General features: G+C 39.7%; 1 protein-coding gene across 4 annotated transcripts in view; it reads left to right on the top strand.

Moving 5' to 3' along the window:
- Agbl4 (ATP/GTP binding protein like 4) overlaps positions 1-15,013 on the top strand; it is a 1,213,327-nt gene that overhangs the window by 1,071,130 nt on the left and 127,184 nt on the right. For all 4 annotated transcript variants that reach the window (XM_010610280.3, XM_033767837.1, XM_033767835.1 and 1 more), the window contains one exon: positions 2,227-2,316. In XM_010610280.3, the coding sequence (XP_010608582.1) occupies positions 2,227-2,316 (90 nt within the window). The remainder of the gene's footprint in view (positions 1-2,226; positions 2,317-15,013) is intronic.

The raw sequence follows: 15,013 nt of genomic DNA, 5'->3' as shown, positions 1-15,013 counted from the left end.
AATGTAATACATTATATTAACAAAGTCAAGGACAAAAACCATATGATCCTCTCAATAGATGCAGAAAAAGCATTTGATAAAATTCAACACCCATTCATGATAAAAACCCTGCAAAAAATTGGAATAGATGGTCTATACCTCAATTTAATAAAGGCCATTTATGAAAAACCATCAGCCAACATCATATTGAATGGCCAAAAACTGAAAACCTTCATGTTAAAATCAGGAACAAGACAAGGATGCCCACTATCACCACTTCTCTTCAATATAGTTCTGGAAACATTAGCCACAGCAATTAGACAAGAGAAAGAAATTAAAGCAATAAAGATAGGAAAGGAAGAAGTTAAACTATCATTATTTGCTGATGATATGATACTCTACATTGAAGATCCAAAAAACTCCACCAAAAAACTTCTAGACTTAATTGACAGATTCAGTAAAGTATCTGGATACAAGGTGAATACCCAAAAATCAATAGCCTTTCTATACTCCTACTTTTTTTACATGTTTAGTATTTTTTATTAAATGCTGAATATTGAAAATTGTACATTGTTGAGTGAATTTGCTGTTTTCCTTTAAAGATAGTTGGGTTTCCTTTAAAGAGAATAGAACAAGCAGTATTGTTCTTTTGCTCTGTTTCATTCTTTTGATATTTATTTTAAAACTTTGTTAGAATGTACTCAAAGTCCACCTCTAAGAAATGACCCCTCTGAGTTCTCATTCTCCCTGAGTGATGCAAAAAGACATCTACTTTGTGAGCAGAATTCAAATGATTCCAAGACCTGTGTGACCCCTGATAATTGTGCATTGTATAGCTCCCTGACCATTTTTTCTCGGACAGCATGGAGTTTGTTACTCAGCTTTCCATCACTGTAACAAAATCCCTAGGATAATCTACTTATAAGGAGAAAAGATTTGTTTTGGTTCATGGTGTCAGAGGTTTCAGTTCATGGTTACTCGAAAATGTTGCTTCTGGGCCTGTGGTAGCATAGTACATCCTGGGGGAGTATGTGGCAGAGGAAACCACTCACTTCGTGGCTGCTAGGAGGCAAAGACAGAGAGAAAGGCAAGGGCTGGAGTCGCGGTGTCCCCTTCAGTGGCACGCCTCCAGTGATGTTTCTTTTACTAGGTCCTGCCCCTTAGCAAGTTCCACCAACTCGCAATAATGCCATGGACTAGGGACCAAATTTCTAACACATGGGCCTTTGGGGGAAATTCAAGATCCAAACTATAGCATGAAGATTTACCCTAAGCACGCATATTTTATGATGTAACAAAGACTCAAGCAAAACTCCTTTACAGATTTCCAGAACTCTTCTTCTACAAAGCTCCCTCCTATCTGGAGTTCACAGAGCTTCCCCACAACTGCCTCCGGCTGAGGTTGGAGCTCAGTGAGACTTCCAGGCTTTGCTTTCCACTCTCTGCACTGGGCCATCAGGCAAAAGGCTGGGGCTGTCACTGAGGGTCCCTCCGCGGTGTCCTTTCACTCATCCAAGATCTCAAAATTGTTGTTTGGTCCATTTGCTTATTTTTCTAGTTGCTTAAAGGGAAAGGGAAACCTGCCACTTCATCAGCAGACAGGAATTTGAATCCAAATCCCAGTTCACACCCCACTCTTAGCTCAGTGACATTGAGCAAATTATGTAACCTCTGAGCCTCAGTAAAAGGAGTAGTAACTGCATATTTCTGGACAGAGTGAGTGTGTGTGTGTGTGTGTGTGTGTGTGTGTGTGCATGCGCTCAGGCGCACACACAATGGCGACTAATTAAATGGCAGCGGCTACTATTAATATAAATGGCTCCCTTTTTACCCCATCATTTCCTAGGTGTTGGCTGAGTACTACGTAATGTGTCAGCTTCTTTAATCATCATGACAACTAACAAAGTAAATATTATCGTCCCTTCTTGTAGATTAGGACTATGCTGCACAGGGTCAAAGTCATCATCTCTGTATTCAATTTTCACCATATTGCTTCCTCGTATTATTGTAAGCATTATATATTGACATAATATGCAACATTTCACCGAGTTAAGGGAATTTAGTCACTTACTCTTGAGTAGCCAGAGACATAGTTGAATTAATGACTGGGCTTTAACGATTCTAACCCCCAAATTTAAGAGATAAATATTTTCAGCCCATTCTTCATTTGTCTCATGCCTACATTCCAGTCTCTAGTCTTAGCTTTTCTTACCCTCGTTACTAACTGTCTTCCATTTTATCTTACAGAAAATCTCCGGGAAGGCGCAGAACAGAAGGTGATATTCATCACGGGACGAGTGCACCCAGGGGAGACACCCTCGTCATTTGTGTGCCAAGGTAAGCTCCAGATTTCAAGGGTGTCCTGCACTTGCTTCCCACTCCCAGATAGGGTACTGTTGTTGTTTTCTTTCTTTTTTAATTTTTCAGGGCTGTAGATTGAACCCCGGGCTTCACACATGCTAGGCAAACAGCCTACCACTGAACTGTGTCCCAGGCCCTTGTGACAGTCTCCAAGACTGTGTAGTCACGTACGGAGGAATCATTATCTTAGATGGGAGTTTATTTCTTTAAAGACATCGCACCTAATGTCTGCTACATGCTTATTTACTAGATGTGTTGATATATGGATGAAAGAATAGTAAGAGGTGTGAAAAGGAAATTTGTGTTGGAGATGAGCAATATAGACACCTCCATTCCCTAGCTTTAAACCCTAGAGGTTTAATCTAGTCCGAGTTCAGTATTGACTGGTATGAGGGCTGTGAAATGGGAAGGTAAAGACTAAGAATTATGTTTTCATTCATTCAATCATTCACTCGCCTTAGGTATATTTATTTGTAATTACATTTTAAATTGTTACTAAATATTTAATCCGTGCAAATGTATATTTAATTAGTGACCTATAGTTAGAAATCTAAATATTTTCAATAAATAATAAAATAATGAATACCCAGGCACTCGTCTATTTTAGTCACAGAATGCTATCTATTCCTTTTAAATTCTTTGTTCTCTCATTTCCCCTTCTGACAGATGACCATCAGCTTGAATTTTGTTTTCTCATTCTTGATCTTAATAGTTTTACTATGTGAACATTCATAAACAATGTACTTTTTAGTATTGTGTTTTTTAATTAATTAATTTTATTGGTACATTTAAGGTATGCATTGTAGTGACATTCATCATTGGGAATTTGAACCTTCACATAATCCACCTTGGTTCTTATTTTCCCCCTTCCCCTGCCCTCCCTTCAACCCCTCCACTCTTCCCTGTCTACAAAGGCTTTGTTTCCATCTTTTTTTCTCATGTTAATTCCATTCCCTTCTTTCTTCCCCTTACCCCTCTATTTTCCTTTCCACTTTGCATCTTTTCTTCCTATTTCAAACTATCTATTATACCTTTTAGTCCTTATGTACACTTTCAGTTTCTCACACTAGAGAAACTATTCAGTATTTACACAAGTGTCCTATTTATTTCACTTAAGAGAATCACTTCAATGTGCATCCATTTAGCTATAAATGTCTCTAGTTCCTCATTCTTTGTGGCTGAGTAGTACTACATTTTATTTGAAAAAAAAAATAGCGACCCACGTTTTTTTTATCCAGTCTCCTGTTGATGGTCAGTTGGGCTGCTTCCAAGTTTTAGCTATCACGAATTGTGCTGCTATGAACATGGGTGCACATGTATCACTGTGGTATGATTCTTTTCATTCTTTGGGAAAGATACCCAGCAGGGGTATACCAGGGTCAAATGGGACCTCCAATCTTAGTTCTTTGAGGTATCTCCATACTGATTTCCACACTGGTTGCACCAGCCTGCACTCCCACCAGCAGGGGACCAGGGTTTCTTTCCCTACAGCCCCACCAGCATTTGTTATTGGTTGAGTTCATGGTAGCAGCCATTCTTTCTGAGATGAGGTGGAATCTCAGCTTTGTTTTCATTTGCATCTCTCGAATGACCAGTGTTGTTGAGCTTTTTTTCATGTTTATTTGCTATTTCTACTTCTTTGTCTGAGAAATGTCTGCTCATTTCAGATGTCTATTTTTGGAATTAGTCTTTAGACGTGGGAGGTCTGATTTTTTTAAGTTCTTTATATATTCTAGATAGTACCTTTGAGGAAGAGCTGTTGAAAATTTTTTCCCATATTGAGGGTTGTTTCTCTTGCTGTGCAGAAACTTTTTAATAAGAAAAGATCCCACTTGTTGACCTTTTGTACCAGTTCACTGGCAACTGAGGTTTTATTCATAAAATCTTTTCGCACACCAATGTCTTCAAGAGTTCTACCTTGCCTCTTTTCCAGCTGCTTTAATGTTTCTGTTTTAATATTTAGATCTTTAATCCACTCGGATTTTAGTTTAGTGCATGGTGAAAGATATGGGTCTAGTTTTAATCTTTGGCAAATTGAAGCCCAGTTTTTCCAGCACCATTTATTAAAGCGGCTATCTTTCCTCCAGTGAGGGTTTTGGCACTTTTGTCAAAGATGAGGTGGTTGAGTGTTTCTGAAATTGTTTCTGCATCTTCTAATCTGTTCCACTAGTCTTCAGGTCTGTTTCTTTGCCAGTACCATGCTGTTTCTATCACAATAGGTTTGTAGTATAGTTTCAAATCAGGGATTGTGATACCCCCTACCTTGTCTTTATTGCCTAGAATTGCTTTTGCTATTCTAGGTCTCTTATTATTCCAAATGAATTTTTGGATTGTTTTCTCAAGGCCTGTGAAGTGTGCTACTGGGATTTCAATTGGGATTACATTGAATCTATATAGCAGTTTTGGAAGTATGGCCATTTTACCTATGTTGATTATTCCTACCCAGGAGCAAGGGATGTCTTTCCATTTTTCTCCTCTTCAATCTTCTTTTTCAGAGTAGAGGTCTTTGATTTCTTTCATTAGGTGGATTCCTAGGTATTTCAATTTTAAATGCTATTGAGAAAAGGATTGTCCCATTTCTCTCTCAGTGAGTCTGTTTTTTATACACAGGAAAGTTATTGATTTTTGTGTTGACATTGTGTCCAGCTACTTTGCTGAATTTCATTATTAGGTCTAGAAAACTTTTGGTGGAGTTCTTGGGGTCTTCTACATAGAATATCATGTCATCTGCAAATAACAACAATTTGACTTCTTTTTTTTGTACTTGGGATCAAACTTGGGTGCTTGCGCTTGTGAGGCAGGCGCTGGAACCACTAAGCTAAATATTTCCCAACCCTTCATTTCCTATTTTTTTCCTTTTATCTCTTTCTCCTGTCTAATTGCTGTGGCTATCATTTCCAAAATTATGAACAAGAGTGGTGATAGTGGACATCCTTGTCTTAGTCCTGATTTTATTGGAAGGATTTCATTTTTTGACCATTTAGTATGATATTGGCTGTTCGTTTTTCATAAATGGCTTTTATCAGATTGAGGTAGAGACTGTCTATTCTAATTATTTGGAGGGTTTTTAATCATAAATGCATGTTGGATTTTGTCAAATGCTTTTTCTGCACCTATTGAAATGATCATATGTATTTTGTCCTTGGTTCTATTAATATAGTGTATTACATTTATGGATTTGAATATGTTGAACCATCTCTGTATCCCTGGGATGAATCCCACTTGTTCAGGGTGTATGATCTTCTTAATGATCTCCTGCATTCTATTTGCAAGTATCTTATTAAAGATTTTTCATCTATGTTCATTAGTAAGATTGGCCTATAGTTCTCTTTTTCAGTTAGGTCTTTCTCTGTTTTGGGTATTGAGGTGATGCTTCCAGGAATGAAATTGGAAATATTGCTTCCCTTTCAATTTCACTGAAGAGTTCAAACAGGAGTGGCAGTAGTTCCTCTCTCAATGTCTTGTAGAATTCTGCAGTGAAGACATCAGGACCCAAAAGTTTCTTAGATGTTAAGTTTTTTATTACATTTTCAATTTCATTGAATGATATTGGGTTGTTTAGAAGTTTAGATCATCTTTGTTCAACTTCTATAATTCATACAAATCTAGGAATCTGTCTATTTCTTCCATATTTTCCATCTTCTTGGTGTATAGGTTCTCAAAGTAGGTATTGATGATCCTCTGGATTTCTGCTGGGTCCATTGTAATTTCACCCTTTTCATTCCTAATTGCATGGATTTGGGCCTTTTCTTTCCTTTTCTTTGATAAGGTTGGCTAAGGGTTTGTCAATTTTATTTATCCTTTCCAAGAACCAACTCTTGGCTTCATTGATTTTTTTTTGTATTGTTCTCTTAGTCTTCATTGCATTAATTTCTGCCCTAATATTTATAATTTCTTCCCTTGTATGAGCTTTGGGTTTGACCTGCTCTTTTATTTTCTAGAAGCTTGAGGTTCAGCATCAGGTTGTGTAATTGAACTCATTTTGTTTTCCTAATATGTGTATTCACTGCCATGAATTTCTCTCATACGACTGCTTTCATTGTGTCCCATAGATTCCAATATGTTGTGTTGTCATTATTGTTTAATTGTAGGAACTGTCTTTAATGTCCTCTGTGACCCATTGGTTACTGACCCATTGGTTACTCAGAAGTGTGTTGTTCAATTTCAATGTGTTTATGAAATTCTTGCAGTTTCTTTGACTATTGATCTCCAATTTCATTGCACTATGGTCTGACAATATACAGGGGATAACTTTAACTCCTTTGCACTTTCTTAAACATGTTCTATGAACATGGTCTATTTTGGAGAACCATCCATGTGCAACTGAAAAGAATGTGTATTCTGATTTTTCTGGGGTAGAACAATCTGTAAACATCTGTTAAGTTCATTTGTTCAACACTTTGATTTAGTTCTACTATTTCATTGCTTATTTTTTGTCTGGTTGATCTATTTGTAACAGTAAAATATTGAAGTCTCCCACTACTATTGTATTAGTTCTTATATGATTTTTCATGTCTATTAGTACTTGTTTTATATAGTTGGGACACTTGTGTTTGGTGCATATATATTTAAGATTGCCATCTCTTCCTCTTGGATTGTTCTCTTTACAAGGATGTAATGTCCTTCTTTGTATCTCTTAATTGGTGTTGGTTTGAAATCCACTTGATCTGCAAAGAGGATAGCTACTCCTGCTTTTTGGGGGGCTCCTGTCACATAGAGTATTGTTTTCCACTCTTTAAGTTTCAGTCTATGAGTTTCTTTTTGAATTAATTGTGTTTCTTGTATGCAGAATATTGTTGGATCTTGTGCTTCTTAACCCATTCTGCCAGTCTATGTTTTTTTTTTTTTTTGGATTGGTAAATTGAGATTGTTAACATTGGTAGTTATAACTGATATGTATTGACTTATCCTTTTCGTGACTTTTTCTTTTGGTTGGATTCCCTTTACATTTAATTTCTTATTGTGCCTGATGGATTTTCTGCTGGGCTTCCTGGGATTGTGATCCTCATTGTCTTTTCCTAAGACATTGTTTACAATTTTTTGAAGTGCTGGTTTAGTATTCATGAAGTTCCTTAGGTGCTCTTTGTCATGAAAGTATCTTATTTCTCCATCAATTTTGAAAGATACTTTTTCAGGTTATATCAATCTGAGTTGGAAATTGTTTTCCTTTAGGGCTTGAAATACATCATTCCACACTCTTCTTGCCTTGTGGACTTGTGTTGAGAAGTCTGCTGTGATTCTGATGGGCTTTCCTTTGTATGTGATTTTTTTTCTCAAACTGCTTGTAGAATTTTGTTCTGTTGGGTTTCTGGAATCTTGACTATTATATGCCTATGTGTAGATTTTTTTTTTTAATCATGGCTAGTTGGAGGCCTATAAGCCTCACTTATCTATATGTTATTATCTTTTCCCCTATTTGGGAAGTTTTTGCCATTACTTTGCTGAACAGTTTTGTTTTGTTTTGTTTTGTTTCATGTTGTGTGCACTCTCTTCTGTTTCTTCACTCACTCCATTCAGTCTTATGTTATACTTCTTTGAATCATCTAGAAGCTGCTGGATTGGTCTCTCATTACTATTTTTAAAAGATTTTTCTTTCCCTGGTCACTAATTGCAATCCTATCTTCTATATCTGAAATTCTGTCCTCACTTTGGCTCTTTCTGCTGTGTAAGCTTTCAAAGTAGTTTTTAATCTCCTGGAAATCTGTTTGCACCTGTTTTATGGATTCCATTTGTTTCCTATGCTTTGATTCCATCATGTTTTACAGCTCCTCTATTTTCTTTATCTGTGTCTGCTCTACATTTATTAATTATGTCTTGTACTATGGGCACAATCTCCTCTGTTATCTGAGAAATTATTTGTGGCTTCATTTTTTTTCCAGATCCTCTTTTGTTGCTAGTTCAGGGAGTCTGGGTGGTTGAGTATCAAATTGTCACATCTTGTTTTCCTTTGGGGTTGCCTTAGGTGACCTGAAAGTCTGTTTTGGGGATTTGTTTCTGTCTTCTCATTTCAACAGATGCAGCCTGCTGTACTTTTACTGAGACAATTTTTAGCTCACAGTAGTCTTCAATTCTCACCACGCCACTAATGCACCTTTTCTCCGCTGCTCACCAGTGCACCAATTCCTGGGTTCAAACCACCAATGCTATGCGGCGGGCCTCTGACTGAAGCTTGTGCACTGTGCAGCTCTTTCCTGGGTGGGCCTTGGCTGGGTGGGTTTGCCCCAGCCTCTGGGGTCAGGGCAGAACCCTGGCTGGGATCTGCTTGCAGCCACGCTGGTCTGGGCCACACCTTTACTCCCCCAGCTGCCTAGTTTTGTACATTTTTAACTTTATAAAAATGCTGTCACCATGCATTGAAGTGTTTTTTCCACTCAGTGTGCAGTTTGATGAGTATAGTTGAGGCTCATTTATTGCTCTCCACTGTATCATATTCTGTGTCTGTCTCTAGCTCAGTTTTTTATAAACAATTTATATCATTGTCCACAGATAAAGTTTAATTTTTATTAGTATACATTAATTGTACAGAGCACTGAATTTCATTGTGGGATTTTCACACTTGCTTGTAATATACTTTGATGATCTCCACCTGCAGTATTTCCCCCTTACCTGCTCTTCCTCCCTCCCCCTAGTCCTTTCCCTCTTCATTTCACCTGGTCATGTAATTGCACACCTTCAACTTTACTGGATATTTTCCAAATTTCTCTCGAAAGCATACAGCTCTTTACATGTAAGAGTCCTGCTTTCTTGCCAAAACCATTTCATTTGTTATCTACCAGGTATATTTCTTGCATATAAAAAGTAAGATATTAGCACTTGCACCAAGTACTACTCTAAGGACTTTATATATTTTAATTAACTTTAAATTAATTCATTTCAATGATATTAGTCTGCTATGTCACAAGAACTAATAGTAAATACATTTTTACATATGAGAAAACCAAAGTTTGGAGAAGTAAATTTATCTCATTTCAATGTAAAAATGATCCTGAGGTCAAAGGAATATGGAAGAGCCTTTGAAGGATCTGTAACTTGAGGGCAGCAGCATCATGCAGTGGGAGGATCTGGAGATTTGGAATCAGCAACCCTGAGGTTCAGTACCGACAGAGTCACTTCCTAGCAGTATGACTTCAGTTTCCTCAAGTGTAGAATTAGGATGCTATCTAGGAATGCTGCTTCAAAGCTGGCACGAGATGAATGTAAACACAACACCCAGTCCTGTGCCTGGCATCCAGCAGGTGCTTGACAGATGCCACCTCCTTCCCTGTGGGAACTTGAGATGAAGCAGGTAATCTGCTTTGAAAATTATCAAGCACTGTGCAAATACTGTAAATATGAGTTTTATTTTTCCCATTCCCATTCTAACTGCCTCCCTCTCTTTATCAGCTCAAGACATTGAGTTTAGGGAGATGAAGTGACCGTCCAGTGCCCAGCAGCGGGCGAGAGGCATGGCAGCTGATGCCTCAGCATTCTCATTTCTACCCTTTTTCCTCCCCAGCATTGCCCTTGCAATCACCTTTCCTAAGTCCTTCACTTGCAGCCATCTGGAAGTGACTAAACTTGGCAGCAGGTCTGGTCCTCCAGCTGATTGGATATAACGGCTTTGTCCGTTTATAAAAATACAGTATACTTGCCATCCATACCATCAACTGTGGGAGCCCAAATCCCTTTGCTCACCTATTCTATGGGCAATAGATGGAGGGCAGAGCCTCCGTCCCATTTTACAGATCAGGCTGGGGCATAGAGCAATTGAGTGGATTTCTGGTACTTTCTCTGCTATGCCTGTTTCCTAAAAAGGAATCTTTGGATGGTGCCCAGTTAATACTCAATGCTATTCATTAGGTTTTCAGATAAATGTTTATTCCTTGGCATAACCTTTCAATGCCTGCTCACTGCCTTCTCACAATGAATTCCAGACTCCTCAGTGTAGCATCCATAGCCCACCATGATGGGACCATTTATGGATGCTGCCATGGATAAGACATGCCACACTCTGGAGGGCAGCAAAGCACTGGGTATAGTTGAGAGTTTGGAATTGGAGAAGAAGCCTGAGTTTGAGTCCTTGGGAGACCTTGAGTAAGTCTTGACTCCAGAGTCTGTTTCCTCACCTGCAACACAGAGCAGAAATAGCTTGCTCAAAGAGGAATTCAGTAAGTCCTTTCCTCCTGTACTCTTCCGCAGCTCCTAGCCCAGTGATGGCCAAACTTTTAGAGCTTTCAGTGAGGCAAACAGCCCCCTCTGGCATGCGTGCCATAAATTTGCCACCACTGTCCTAGCCCCACTCTTCAGAAAAATCCTAGGAGTCACTGAATGTCACCTTGCAGTTGGAAGTGGAGTGGGGACTATATCTAGGTCTCCTGCCTCCCAGCATGAGCCCTGCTGCTTCCTGCCATTTCACTGGGGCCTAGACTTCATGATACAGCTAGACCTCTCTTAGGAAGTTTACTCTTCAGAGTTACTCTGTGAAGGTAAGAGGAGGAGGGAGGAGCATGGACATGTATGCACACACCCCCACACCCCCACATACACAAGCACACACGTGCTTTCATAACCGCTAGTACTAAGAGCTACCAGGATCAAGCACAAACTAACCTTCCCTACTAGTGAAGTGGTACACTTTGCCTCCCCACCTTCTACTTTTTTCTCCCAACTTCTTTTATCTTCATTCATTCTTCCTCCCCCCCTCTCTCTCTCTCTCTCTCTCTCTCTCTCTCTCTCTCTCTCTCTCTCTCTGTCTCTCTCTCTGTGGCCTCAACAACCTCATACTGTAAACATGAGGCTAGGTCCTGGGCTTCTTTTCATCTGGATGTGGACAGAACTGAGTGGAGGATGAGAATTTTTACTTCATGAACCTCAGCCTCTGCAGGCCCTATGATTCCATACTTTGAGGCTGTTGGGTTTGGTTGAGGCCAGTGGGGCCTTCGTGCCAGTCAGGGAGGACCTGGAGTGGTTGCTGTCCTGCAGATTATACGCTGAGCCCAGCCGACCTCAGCTATCTTATTTAAGTCTGCGTCTCCCCACTCTAGTGTTCTGCGCATATGCAAAGAACTGAATCAATGAGCATTACCTAGTTCTCTCTAGAGGCAAAATCACGTAGGCATATCCAAATAATTTGACAAAACACATGTAAATAGGCCCCTGGATCATCCCATCTACCTTTAATGAAAGGAGAACTGCTTTGCAGCCAGCAGAACTGGGTCTGGATCCCACCTAGGCCACTGTGAGACATTCGGGTAGTGATGCCACACCCCCAACTTTATTTCTTTGCCTGTAAAATGGATCTGATAGCAGTTCGAGTGAATTCAACCAATGAATGTACACTCTAGTTCATCCAAATGTATTCATTCACTTCACACGTATTTATTGAGCACTGTCCATGCCAGGCACAGAGCAAGGCCCTGAGAACATGGTAGTAAACACAGTAGATCTTCCCGTGCTGTCCTGAAGCTCATGACATGGAGGAAAGATACACATGTGCAGCAGATGCAAGCCTCAATCCCCAAAATTCAAAAGTGTAGGAAACGTAACTTACCTCATTTATCAGAACTCACTTTCCATTTTGAGCCCAGTTATTTCCCCCAAGGTTGTATGATTTTAGCAAAGAATTCATATGCTCTTGGGCATAGTACCACTCTACTTCTCCTCCACCTTCTGCTTCTTTATGAATTCCTGGGCCTTGGTCACTCCATAGCCACTTCAGGTCACCAACATGTTAGACCCTGGTTCCTGACTGCAGGGCCTTACATTTGCCAGTTTTCCCTTATTATGGCTTATGTATAGATGTCCCCTAAAGCCTCATGAAGTCATAGGTGGGACGTTTTTGAGGTGGCTGGATCTAGAATATATGATGCTGGGATTGATTCATGGTGCAATTGTAGGATCAGTGGCACTAGAATTAAAGCTGTGAGTGATACCCACTCTAAGTAGCTTGAGCAAGATATAAGGAATAGAAAGAGCTGTAGCTGTCCTTTGCTTGCTTTTGCTTTGCTACCTTCTGCCCACCATGAACTGTTTCTCCTCTGCAATGCCTGTCTGCCATGCCAACCTACCACAGAGCCAGTCAGTTATGGACTGAACCCTCTACAAACTGTGAGTTAAACAAATCTTTCCTCTCTTAACTTGTTGAGTATTTCATCTCAGCAATGAGATGCTACTAAGCAACTAAGACATATCTGCTATATCTGTCCCCCATCTTCACCTTTGCCCTGCCTTAAAGATGCCCTGCCTTCCATTATTTATACCTTTAAAGCAACATTCCCTGCTGCAGGTAGGGGACATGTTCCAAATCCCAGCTCTGACCTTGTTTTTCCCTGGCTTCAAACCTTGCAGTTGCATCTCAGTGCCTTCCAAGTATTTTTGGCTGGATCAGCAAGACCTTGTTCACCTCTCCTGCTTGTCTCTCACACACCTCTCTTTGCCGCAGTAGCAGGAAAACCAAGTAAGAGCAATGATTACAAAAACACATATATACACTTACTATGCCAGACACTTGGCTTATATAAACTCATTTAAGCCCTCAAAGTAACTCACAAGTTATTTTCCCTTTATGATTGATGAGGAATTGGTGAACTGGGAGGGTGAGATCACATAGTAAACCCAGAGAGTCTAGATGCAGAGCCTGTGTTTTAACTCTGAAGCTAGGCTCCTAGGTTCAAAAAGTGATCCATTAGCAAAGAGACCACCTTTTTTCTCACTACCATGGCTTGGCATTAAAAATTTCCCTACCTGGAATGCCTTCCTGGCACCTCTTCAGCTGGCTCACTCTGATCATACTTTAGTCCCTTCTCCAGGATCCCTTCTTGAGCCCAAGGCTGGGCCAGGACCCCTTCTGGGTTTTCACTGCTCTGTGCTATTCCTACTGGGGCCTTGGCCAGTCAGTGGGAAGTTACTTTCCTGACACGCACCGCTCTGCGTCAGGAACTTCCTATTAATCTTAGGAGGTCCAACATTTGCTGTGCCAGTGAGTATTTTCAGAATGAGTGATTATCAGCTTAACTAACCTCACACTTGGCTAAGGTTGAATGAATTGCTGGGATTGATCCATCAGTGGGCATTTATTAAGCACCTCCTATGGGCACAGCCCTGAAACAAGCACTCTGGGAGAGAAAAAGCAATAAATACAAGGTTCAGTTGTGGTTGGCCTGACAAAGTCCATCCTGACCAGCTGGAGGTTGGCACCAAGCAGGGTCCCTACAATCCGATTTTAATTTAAAATCTTTCACCACTCTTCCTTCTTCTTCCAGCCTGTCCAGCTTCCATCCCTACCCAGTCTTGCTTTCTTTCATCTTCCTGATTAAATCTTCTCAATGTGAAGGACCCAGAAAACTTGTTTACAGATGGAACAGACTGATTTCAAGAAAGCTGGTGATATCAGGAGGGAGATTATTTTCACCTGACTGAGGAGATTCTTCTACTTTGGTAGAGGAATAAAATAGATGGGATAATATAGTGTCAGTATTGGATGTGGCCTTGAGAATTATTTAATTCTTTCTCTTATTTTTATTTTAATTTCTTCTGCTTTCTGTTTAATTTTTATTAGCATATGTTTGCAATACGTAATGACTGCATTCATCCTGTAGAGTCGGTATGTGTACATAATACATTTTCATTGTTTTTATGATCCCATTATGGTTTGTGTCTAGACAGCCCCCCAAAACCTCATGCAGTCATAGGTAGGGCTTTGCAGAAGGGGCTGGATTAAGTGTGTGACCCTGGGATTAAGGGTGTGCAATTACTAAATTAGTCCATTGATTGACCTGGCATAGTTCTGGGTGTGGATAATAGGAAGGCCCATCCTGGGTATGAGTGCTACCCCACCCTAAGGGCATGTAGTACAGATAGAATATAAGGCCCAGAAAGAGGGTCATTATTGTTGCTTGTTGCTTGTTACTTCACTGCCGTTTGCCTTCTACCTGCCCTACCTTGCCATGGACTGTTTTACCTCTATGGTGCCTCTCTGCCACGCCACTCTGTGTTGGAGCCAGCTGACTATGAACTGAAACCTGTACAAACTGTGAGATGAAATAAACTTTTCCTCCTTTAACTTTTGGTGTTAGATATTTTGTCTGAGAGACAAAATACCTTCCCCTTGCCTCTCTCCATCTCTTTATCCCTTTCATATCTGCAAAAGATTTATCCCCCTTTCTCCTATTATTCACCCTTTGCTTTGTTCTTTAAATTATGTATACTTCAGGTTTCTCATATAAGAAAAACAATGTGATAAATAAAATGATGTCTGATTTATTTTACTTAACATTATGGTTTTAAGGTGCATCAGTTTTCCTACAAATGACTCAAATTTATCCTTTTTAAAAAGCATAGTAGTGCTCCTTTCCTATCCATATCCCTTTTTATTTCTCTTGCCTGATTGCTCTTGCTAAAACTTTGAATATTGTATTAAAGAAAGGTGATAGTGGACATCCTTGTATTGTTCCTGATTTTAGAGGAAAAAAGTTCATTTTTTTCCATTTAATATGATGTTCACAGTAGGTTTGTCACAATGGCCTTTATCAGATTGAGATAAGTTGCTTCGTATCTATTTTTTCAATTTTTTTATCATAATGGGTGTTGAATTTTGTCTAAGCTTTTTCATCTGTGTATATTGATGTCATGTGATTTTTGTCCTTGCTTCTGCCTATATGACACATTACTCTTATTGATTTTCATATGTTGGGAC

The sequence above is a fragment of the Fukomys damarensis genome, unplaced genomic scaffold (assembly GCF_012274545.1).
Source record: "Fukomys damarensis isolate Sample0158 unplaced genomic scaffold, DMR_v1.0_HiC HiC_scaffold_23, whole genome shotgun sequence".
Classification (NCBI taxonomy): Eukaryota; Metazoa; Chordata; class Mammalia; order Rodentia; family Bathyergidae; genus Fukomys; species Fukomys damarensis.
This window is presented reverse-complemented; position numbering and strand designations above follow the sequence as displayed.